Source organism: Myodes glareolus, chromosome 27 (assembly GCF_982192425.1).
Source record: "Myodes glareolus chromosome 27, mMyoGla1.1, whole genome shotgun sequence".
NCBI lineage: Eukaryota > Metazoa > Chordata > Mammalia > Rodentia > Cricetidae > Myodes > Myodes glareolus.
Window position 1 is genome coordinate 32,276,809 of NC_142052.1, and position 11,170 is coordinate 32,287,978.

General features: G+C 42.8%; 1 protein-coding gene and 1 long non-coding RNA gene across 4 annotated transcripts in view; one reads left to right on the forward strand and one right to left on the reverse strand.

The window, feature by feature from the left end:
- Tpp2 (tripeptidyl peptidase 2) overlaps window positions 1-2,692 on the reverse strand; it is a 67,493-nt gene extending 64,801 nt beyond the window's left edge. Inside the window, exon 1 of one of the 3 annotated variants that reach the window (XM_048455986.3) lies at window positions 2,462-2,691. In XM_048455986.3, the coding sequence (XP_048311943.2) occupies window positions 2,462-2,626 (165 nt within the window). In that variant the 5' untranslated portion in view covers window positions 2,627-2,691. Of the gene's footprint in view, window positions 1-2,461 lie in introns of all 3 variants that reach the window. The other 2 variants (XM_048455987.3, XM_048455988.3) reach the window with 2 other exon arrangements.
- Window positions 2,693-2,865: 173 nt separating this feature from the next.
- On the forward strand, window positions 2,866-4,224 carry LOC148117687 (uncharacterized). The gene is made up of 2 exons (XR_015736838.1): window positions 2,866-3,431; window positions 3,542-4,224. It is a non-coding gene; the product is annotated as an uncharacterized LOC148117687 (long non-coding RNA).
- The last annotated feature ends 6,946 nt before the right edge of the window (window positions 4,225-11,170 follow it).

Genomic DNA, 11,170 nt, shown 5'->3' on the forward strand with positions numbered 1-11,170 from the left:
TAGGAAGCCTTTGGGCAAATTAAGGACCACCGGCAAAGGCAAGCACTAGGACCTGCAACATCTAGGTGCCTAGAAGAGATGGAAATCAAATGTTCAAGAGGGAAGCACGGAGTGAAAGGTGGTGTGGAGGCTACGCCCAAAGGTCAAAGTTGGGAGGGTGAAAGACTTACAATAGAATTCAAATTTTTGGAGAATTACTTAAAAGCAAACTGACTTTGTTTTGAACAAATACATGATACTAGGTTTGTTTTTGGTGGGTAGTAAGTTTGGGAAAGTGAAGCATAGATCAGTGGTGAGATAAGAGTGGCATCTATGATTGCTTTTGTAGACGCGGCCCCAATCAAGTTTTATCTTCTCATGAAACACATCCACGATCTCACAGTCTTCCCGCCATCCTACCGCTCTATCTTTGAAACACTCAGTTTCCAGGACTTTGTTATTTAATGGAGCAGTAGGCACCAACCAGGAGCCTGAATGCTTGCTAAGAGAATATTTCATCATTTACGGAAGTATTACTCTCCTCAATCTATCCACACACCCATCCCTGCCCTCTCCTCTGAATGCACCCAGAAGCTGTGACAGCAAAAGGACTTGGTCTAAGGAAGTTAGCGAAGGAGGAGACAACTGGCTCTGTCCCTCAAAGCTCTCATTTTTGTCTCGAGTCCTTTATTTAGACCCCCTTTGGCATCCCAAATGGCCAGGTCAGTCCCCTCGTCTAATCTTTTGTTTTTTTAATTTCTATTTTCTTTCTTACCTTAATGATGTATATACAAAACTACAAAATTAATTCATCAGGTAAGGAAACAACTGAAGTCACTCATGTGCTTAGTTCCTTGCTGAATTAAAAAAAAAGCTGCTCATATTTAGAATCTGAGCATTAATGATTATAATTAATGAGCATTAATTATATAAGAATATAAGAATGATCTTACATTCTCATTTGGTTTCAATATTTTATTGAGTATTTATGTTGTCTGTAAATATCAACATATTTTCTCTTCAGACAATTTTTAAGTATAGACCTACCATAAACTCCTCCTATTAGACATTTATTGTTACTTAGAACTTTAAGATAGTATTTAAAACTTTACTTCAGCACTTTATTGATTTTCTCAATTGTCAAGTAATTCTACAGGGTAAAAACTGTTCCTTTAGAGAAACAAAATACTTTGATAAACAGAGCTGGAAATCCCACAAATGTCCACTGAGCAGGTCTACTCCAAAACCGCCTGACCTCTAACAAAAGAACCAGCAAGCCACTTACCCTGGCTGTTCTCCCACACGTCCTACAAAAAGTAAGCACACACTGCTGTGTAATGGGCAGCATTGCCACTGTGTGCCAAACCCTCTATGTGGCAATGCTGTCACGCCTTAGCAATTACCCTTCATAAAAGAACAACAGTAGTCACCTGGAGGGAACTCATTACCTGAGGTTCTAGTCAGGGGCTCTGCCAGACAGGACCACCACTAGACGTGCTCCGGAGAAGAGAAAAAGCAACAAACCCTCCGGATCAGGACTCCCCAGAGATCCATGGAGTGGCCACACAGGCTTCCTTCCCATCCCTTGCACAATGAAAGAACTAAAGATGGGAGGGAAACCAAGGTCTAGGCATAAAGGACCAAGCAACCCTCTTTTGTGAGGAAGAAGTTAATATATTATCTATGCAATCTAATGCATCTATCTGATAGATACACAGACACAGGACCAAAAAGGAGGCAATAAGTTAGTCAGAGAAGATAGTCAACAATGGCTGGGAAAATACTTATTAGTGGGTTTTAGTAAAAGGTTAGTTTACTTTAAAAACAGAATGCATTTTAATCAGAGGCATTTTTTTTTTAACATCAGTTTTCTGTAAGGTCCCTGCCCTAAAGACTTCTAACTTGCATAAAGGAAAATAAAGTCATTTGGGGAAACCATAGCTAAAGAATTTTTTAAACGTTCTGAGGCGTTTAAAAAATATATTTCCATAAGGCCTGAAAAGTTCGCCCCTAACAATTTAGTTGTGCCTTATGTAAAAGACTAACCCAGATTTCAAGGACTCTAAACAAACACACAGCAGATAACTTAAAAATACCAAAGTCTCAGAAGAAACCATTCCGGAAGCGGACCGAGTAGTCTTCTGAGAACCCCGCTTTGCTGGTCTTGCCAAAACCAATCTGTAACCACATCCCTAACTGCTGCCCCATCGGTGTCACCCCTCCCCGCACCCCCAAGGTTAAAAACTGTAAAATCCTGGCTCGGCAACACCGGGCAAGGACCCTGACGAGGTGCGGGGCCTGGCACACCCGGATGACCAGCAGGGCTTCCCCGCGGCCCCCGATCCCGATCAGCCACGCCGACCACGCCGCTTTTGTGTGGAGCGGGAACGGGGTCCTGCGGTGGCCCGGAGTTGCCCGGCCCCGTCCCCCGGCTCGGTCTCGGCTCGGCCCTTCCGGTCCCGGGCCCTCGGCGCCGCCTCACCTGCATGCCCGGAGCCCCGGGATCGACCCCCGTGTCCAGGACGGCGATGAGCACCCCGCGCCCGTCATACTCCGGGTAGCGGCACAGGAAGGAGGCAGCCCCGGTCTCCTTCTTCGGCAGAAGACCGTGGAAAGGGAAGGGCTCCTCGGTCGCGGCGGTGGCCATGGACGCGGTCTAGAGGACGGGCGAGGAAGAGGCAAACCGCCAGGCTGCTCGCGGACCAGCGGCGCGGGGACAGCCGGCGAGGCGGGCCCGAGGCGAGGAGGGGGCGGGGCCGTGCCGCCGGGACCCAATCGCGTGCGGGCAGAGCGGCCGAGCCAATGACGTGCATCTACGTCAGCTAACGGCGCCGCTGAGAGGCGCTACGTAGGCGTGTAGCTGGGCTGCAGCGCAGGGGTGGAGTCTGGCTGGGGCTGAGCTCTTCTAGCTGGAGCCCGGTTCTTAAAGAGGGGGAGCAGAGAGCCCGGGGCTCGGCGTCCGAGCTGTCACTGTCTGGAAGCCGCCGTACGAAGAACGGACCGCCCGCCTGAGCCGCGGGATCCCCGCCGGTTGCTGCGGGCCCGCAGAGTCGGACTCGGAGGTCTCGGATTGAGCGGTGGAGGCTCTGTGGCCGCTGCTTTCTGGGGGGTGAGGTGGATGGATGGAGTAGGGAGAGGCAGCGCATTAGTCAACAGGAAGAGGTTTGTCGCCAGTGTTCTTGAAACAAAGCCTGGGACCGAAATGGGCTCCTCTTTTCTTCGGGGCCTGCTCTTGACTCCCGGGATTCCTGAAAAATTTCTACCTACTTTTCTCCATCGAAGTTCCTGTTTTCTCCTTCAAGCTCAGCACTGTCCTTAAATCATAGTGCCTTTTTTTTTTCCCCATTAAGATATCCAGTGAGGGTGACCAATTTCTGCGTTCTATGGTCCCTGAATGAGCTGCCTGTGCCTATACCTACCAGGGTAATCTTAATTGCCCTATTGACAATCTTGTAAGACCCTCTCACAGCGATTAAATACAGTTATGAAAACCCAATTTTAGTTGACAGCTTCACATGTAAATAATTATGTATGTGCTTTGTTTTGCATTAAATAACAACAGTCGGCGTCAAGTCTAATAAATAAAGTCTTAAAAATAAAGCCTACCGGGAGAAGATGAGCAAGGAAATCAGGACCGCGAGGGGTTCGTCCACCCACTGAGACGGTGTGACTGATCCAATCGGAGCTCACCAGGGCAGCTGGACTGGGACTGAAGGAGCAACTGATCAAACCAGACTCTGAATGTGACTGACAATGGGGGCTGACTGAGAAGCCAATGATAATGACACTGGGATTTCTTTCTACTGTATGTGCTGGCTTTTTGGGATCCTAGTCTGTTTGGATGCACACCTTCCTAGGCCTGGATGGAGCGGATACCCTGCCCTCTCTTAGGACTGGGCGGGAAGTGCGGGGGGGGGGGGGGGACGACACGGGGACAGTGAATGGAGGAATGAGAGGGATATAGGAGGAGGGGGAGGAGGTGGAAATTTTGAATGGTATTTGTTTGTTTGTTTGTTTTTGTTTTTCAAGACAGGGTTTCTCTGTAGCTTTGGAGCCTGTCCTGGAACTAGCTCTTATAGATCAGGCTGGCCTTGGAACTCACAGAGATCCACCTGCCTCTGCCTCTGCCTCCAGAGTGCTGGGATTAAAAGTGTGTGCCAATACCGCCCCGGCTTGAATGGTATTTATAAAGCAAAAAAATTAAATAAATAAAAATAAAGCCTACCATGATTTCTAAATCAGAAAGCAAGTGCAAATGACATTTGAATATATCTAAACCACACAGATTAGTTTAACTGATAACAAAGCAGCAGTATGTAGCTGTTGCCTACTCTCATAATTAAAAAGAAACAATTTCAGAGAAGAAAATAATTTTTTCCTATGCAATCATCGGCCCTTTGCATTTCTGTGGACTCCAGCATAAGAGGCAGATGCATGGAATACCTTATATGCTACTTTTCAAACCACAGTACTCGCAATGACTCCTCCAACTTTGCTCTGGTGTCTGCAGTAATTCCTGCTGATTGCCTTCATTTTTGATTCTATAAGGCCAGAAGAGTTTGCTCTTGCTTGTGAGGGAAAGACAGCAAGGTCAGTGTTATCTTCATTCCCAACCATGATTCATTACCTTTAGGACAGAATTGGAAAGCACTTAAGTATTTGCACAGCAGAAGAAAGAGAATGACAGACTCTCCAGGGACTTTCAGTACTGAGCATGCAGTGGCAGAACGAAACTGATGTGCAGCTTCACGGGAGCCTTGGTCACCACTTCACTGCACATAGAGGAAATGGCTGAAGGCTCCGGGCTACAAAACAACTCTGCTGAGACTAAGTTGTTTTTATGGTCTGCCTGCAGTCCTTTCTCCCCTACTGTGCTGTGCCCACCAACCCGAGTACGAATGCCCACTCAGTGAGTGCTTAGAACTGCTTTTTATGAAAAGTAAGTGCCCGGATTTTTAAGAACTGAATTTCAAGGTTTTTTTTTTTCTGCATCTCCCACGATTTTTTACATTTTTTTCTACAGTCTTAAGGTGACATCTGATGCCATGTCAGAGACTAGGAGACCTAAAGGACATTATTTCTGGTGTATGTATGGACTAGCATTCTTTATCTCACTGATTTCTATGTAGCCAGTTCAGTGCCTAACACCCTTTACTTACAAAACACTCAAACATTGAAAGTCAACCACTCAGTCACTCATTCTGCGATTTTATTTTCATTCTATACAGATTTCAATCCGGATGTGATTTGCATTTTTGAAGATGTGACTTCCATTATAAATACCCCACAATAAAATCTCTCATATAAGTACATAAGATTATAAAATGTATTAAATTGTAATCTTTAATAATTTCTTGAGATCAAAATGTTAACTTTTCTTTTGGATTATTATCTTATAATTACAAAGCTGATGAAAAATACAAATTAATCTTAAGATTAAAAATGAAGGGAAAAGGAGGGGATGTTAGGTAAGGTAGGAAAGACAAGGCAGCTTTTACACAGATGTGTGGCAGAAATAAGCTACACTTCCATTAGTAACAGTTGATAAGGATAACATTTCCATGTGTATGCATGTCTCTTGTAAAACCAGAGCCATCCGCTGCTACCTTTTAGGGAGCAAAACCGGGATACAGAAGTATTATACACCTGCCTCAAAGGTGACAAGAACAAGATCTGGGAGTACAACTAGTCCCATCTTTTTGTACCAACCACCCATGACAAATGTCATCTTTGGTATAACCTTTGCATAAATTGGAGATAAGATGGATATAATGAAATGTTGAAAATTAAATACAAAGCACCCCAGAGAGCACGACATGCTGTGTTTTCCTGACCACCCCCCAGCACTCGCTCCTCACAGGAGACCCTGCGTATGTCTGAAAGACTAACATTTATGTAATGTGGTCCCTGGTTGTGACACCTACAATCCTAACTCGTAGACGGTAGAAGCAAAAGGATGTTGTGCTGGAGGCCAGTCTGGGCTATACAACCAGACTCTGTCTCAAAACAACAACAACAACAACAACAACAACTTATTGATGTAAATTTTTTTCTATGGTACAGGATATTGGAGTTTCATTTTTAAGTGTTAAAGTATTTCAGTTTGTTCATTCTGTATGCTTCCAAGGCTGCTACTCCTGTAGGTAATAAAAAAAAAACAATATTCAGGATATATGACTCCCCCATTTAAAAAATGGAAGACCCAGTCATGAAATAGGACGTGCAAAGGAGAAGAGACATATCCTTCCCTCATGAGCACATTTTCAGGAAGTTAAGTTTAGAAAATGTTCCAGATGTGAAGCATCTAGAAATTGGGTTAAAACAACCTGTGACTCTGTAACACAGCTTGAAGGCCTCTATTTTATGGAGAGCTGAAGCCACTTTAACTCAATTCAAAATCTCTTATTTTTCATTTTCAAGTCATAGTATTGCACATTTACACATGTTTACATTTTTTTCTTCCTTTGGCGCAATGGCACTCCTCGACAGAGGAATTTTTCTTTTTAGGTGTTGAGTTAGTTTGTGCTACTTGACAACTTGACCATTGGATATAGAAAGGAAATAAGTAGAGAATATTTTGGATGGGGATAAACAATGAAAATACAGGTAAACAAAAGAAGACTTAAGATGTGAGAGGAGGAAGAGAAGGCTCTGTCAAAGAGGTCATTAAACCAAAGCATCGATCTTGCTCTGTGAGGTTAAGTAAGAGACTGGATGCCCAGCAATTCCCAGGGAAGATTGTTTAAAGCAGGAAGTGCTGAGTCAGATGTATTGTGCCTTCTCTCAACAGCTGCCCACATGAGAATGCAAGCCATTACACTGCAGTATTTCTGCACCTTATGATTTACAGAACATTTCATAATAAGATTTCCTCAAACAGGTAGAGACTAAGCATTTAACACCCCCTAGCCCTACAGGCTTTAAAGTCGCCCACATTTGCTGCAAATCCACACCTCCCTGTGGATGGCTCACAGCCAAGGACTGATTGCAGTAGAGATCTCAATGAAGCTGGTTTCTGGAAGATGAGGGGTTTCTTTGACTCTTCAAAGTCTTTGTCAAGTTTTCCTTAGTGAGTATGATGATCTAGAATACAACAGCTCAAACTTCTTTGCCGCTGGCCTCAAAGTCACGCGTACAGCATAGCCTGATGCCTCTGCCAGAGGTGTGGATGTGATTTTAGACTACACAACACTTCACGTCACTCAGGAGAATCTTACTTATTTGATTCTGTCTTGGGGAACCAGACTGAAATACTGTACATAAAATACATATGCATTCCTGTGTACTATACAGTGAGTTTACATATATTAAATACGCACATAGCCCAGAAATCTACTGTGATGTAAATCAAAGCTTCACAGCTGGATTTATCTTCCTAATCTTAGGACAGCCTGGCATTTGGCAGTGGAGCCTTCAGAGTTGGTTGCTACAGGCATATAGAAAATTTATTCATTCTCTCTGAGGCCATTCAGACACTCTGATTTTCAGTGGGTGTGATGATGTAAACCCTAACAGGGAAATCTATTTTGAAGGAAACTAATAACATGCATTTTAACTGTTCCTTCCATATGTGACAATCACTGAAAACAAAAGCCAGATACAAAAGTTACTTGATACAGATTCTATAATTTACAAACATATCATTTAAAAACCTGTGGATCAAAATAGCTTATAATAAGTTCACCCTCTTCAAAGCAGTAGGTCAAGAACTGTGGGGGATGCAGTTAGCAGTAGAAATCAGGCTAACACCAACTGATGCAAAAGGATCCATCCTGAAAACCACACTCTCCCTGCTCCAAGTTCACCAGCTACCTTAAAACCTGAACATATTCACTTTCAATGGTCTACAGCTACATCCATCCACATATGTCACTATTTTAACATGTGCAAAGAAGAGCCACATATGTGCCAGCTAGCTCTCTGGAGTCTTGTGTCTGTCAAAGAAACCATATCGGTCATCAGATGACTTTATTTGGATCTTTTTATAACCATTCACTTTAAATAGGTAATTCTATACATTTGTGCTAGTCCAAAGAATTGTGGTCTTAGCATATCAGATACATGTGTTGAAATGAGGCTAGGCTTATATATGTCTGTGTCCGTCTCTGAGTATATGCACTCGTGTGTGTGTGAGAAGGAGGGGGGAAGCAGTGTGTGTGTGTGTGTGTGTGTGTGTGTGTGTGTGTGTGTGTGTGTGTGCATTGTAGGATACTATGCTCTTGGCCAAACTGCCACCATTTTGATGGAATCAGTGATGCCTACTTTCGAGAGCCCATCAGACTAGGGTACTGTTGATATTCCCTTTCACAAGAAGGGTGCCAGACCATCAGTATTCTGGTTCCTCTCAGACATCTGTATGAAATCTTACTCAATGTAGCCTCAGAGTCTCAGAAAGGTGTTACAGTACATACACTTAGGGAAGACTTGGGGAAGGGGGCTCCCTATTCGTGGTTATGGGGATGTCATCAGCTATAATAGGTGGAGATTTCCAGTGTGACTGCTTTGGAATTGCCCAGGCTCATAACCTGTCATTCATATTTTATATATAAGTTCAGTGAACTCATTAGTTCTCCTGGGTAGAGTGTGGTGAAATCATATTTTTGGATTGTCATTAATACCTTAAGCGGAAGGAGTAGATGTTACTCATATTGGCTTCTGGGAATGAATTTTCAAGTGTGTGTGTGTGTGTGTGTGTGTGTGAGAGAGAGAGAGAGAGAGAGAGAGAGAGAGAGAGGTGTCTGTGTGTGACAGAGAGAGACAGAGACAGAGATGAGCTCTTCAGGACATTGATTTTTCTTCTTCAACCTCACAATAAGTTTCCTAATTCAAAATTGTGCTTCACTGTGCGTTTCCTAACTTATGACTATGCTAACTAATTTTGATTAGGTTCATTATTCAGGATGAGGTCTGGCCCATGGGAAATCTTGAACAAATATTTGTTGCTAAGATACGGAAATTGATAAGCCAATGTTATTTTATTTACATAAGCATGTTTATATTTGTTTTAATGTATTTATATACAACATATCTATATTATATAAGCATATTTATAGTATGTATACTGTAAGTGCTAAAAACATTTGAGCTTTGAGGCCCTGAAGATTTGTGATATATATTCAGTGTTGTTAAAAGCATTATCTCTTTCCTCTCTGACCTATCCTTCAAATTTGTCTTCACATCCAGTGAGATTGTAGAGGATGCACACATTTCTGGGATTGGGATCAGGAGGGGCTGAGTGAGGATGCATTCTCTCCGGGATTAATGGGCTATCTGTGTATTTATGTGACTAACGTTCACTCCCTCTACAGTTACGCTGCCTTGGTGTAGAAATAGCTTCCAGAGATCCATCTGCTCATTGTGAACACCTCCCTGTGGTGACGCCAGCAACACGGCCAGAACCTGTGTCACAATGTGCAAGCCTCCTATGGTGCCTGGAACTGGGGGAACTTAAGTGATGGAGAAGAAACACGGGAGAAAGCTGCAGCATGGGAAGTGGGCTGCGGAAGACGTTTTCACCCGTCAAATTTTGTGTACGCCACAAGCTGTGAAATACAGATGGGTATAGTCTTCTCATAAGACTGCACTCAGAAGAACATGTATGTATTCACTGTAACTAATGGCATAGATGTTTCTCAGTTTCCCTTGCTGTTGCGGTTATAAAACATCTTGACAACAGCAATTTAGGGAAAGAAGGGGTTGTCTCACAGTTCTGGGTAATAGTCCAGAACTGTTAGGAAAACAAGGTAGCAGAAATTTAGAGCCTCTGGTCACATCACATCCACAGTCAAGAACGAGGATTGCCAGTGTCAGCTCAGTCTCCCCATTGAGTTTAGTCCAGGGCCTAACCCTAGGGAATGGTGCCACCCATAGTGGGCTGGGTTTTCCCATATCAACTAATGTGATCAAGACAATCCCATGAGCTAACCTTATCTAGGAAATTTCTCACGGAGATTTTGCCCCGCCAGGTGATTCTGGATTGTGCCAAGGTGATAATTAAAACTAACCATGAAAAACTACAGGAAAAAATACATCAAGCAGGTAACTAAGATGATATTCTTATGAACTTCATCTTTATAAAAGTTGGAATGTGATTTTTCTATGACTAAATACAGTCTTTAGTGTCTAATTTTGTTTTTAATTTTTTGCAATATTTTAAGTTTTGTGGTAGTTCTACATCATGAATGTACTAGTAAGATTTCTCTAGCAGAACTGATAGAATGAATCTATCATTCTGTCTACCTGTCTGTCTGTCTATCTATCTATCTATCTATCTATCTTTCTCTAGAAAGGATTTATTATAATGGCTTACAGGCTGTGGTCCAGCTAGTCCAAGAGTGGCTTTCTACCAACAGAACAATCCAGATTTGCTCAGTCCCTGAGACTGGATTTCAGTATATACTGGAATCCCTAGAAGTTAGTTTCTAAATCCAGGGAAGGAATGAACTTACCAGTGAGTGTAAGCACAAGCATACAAAGAGAGCAAGCTTCCTTCCATGCCCTTTATATGCCTGTCAGGAGGAAGTGTGACCCAGATTAAATGTGTATCTTCCTACCTCAAAAGATCCATCTTAAAAGTGAGACTTCCCACTTACAATGGTTTAATTAAGAAAAAAATGCCTCAAAGGTGTACCCAACCACTTGGCTTTTAATTATTTCTAAATGTGGTCAAGATAACAACCAAGAATAGTCAACACAATGAAACTAATCACTTAATGCCCTTTCTTCCCTATCATTTATGACTAGAAATTAAATTCAAGATTACAGCTCTGATTTGTATCACCAAAAGTGACAAGTAGTCTTTTGAAGCAAATATTTTGTTTTAAATGTGTCACTTCTGTAATTTAGTTGGATTTTAAGAAACAGGTTTTGTTATTTTTAGATGTGATAATGACATTGTGGTCTTCTGAAAATCCTGGTGTAGGAGGTCCTCCTGTTTGTGTGTTGCTTTCATTGGTTAAATAATAAAGAAACTGCTTGGCCTGATAGGGTAGAACTTAGGTAGGCAGAGAAAACAGAACGGAATTCTGGGAGGAAGAAAGCAGAGGCAGAGAGAGAGAGAGAGCCACCATGGAGACACCAGGTCAGACATGTTAAATCTTTTCTGCTAAGCCACGACGTCGTGGTGAACACAAATTAATAGAAATGGGTTAAATCAAGATGTGAGAGTTAGCCAATAAGAGGCTAGAGCTAA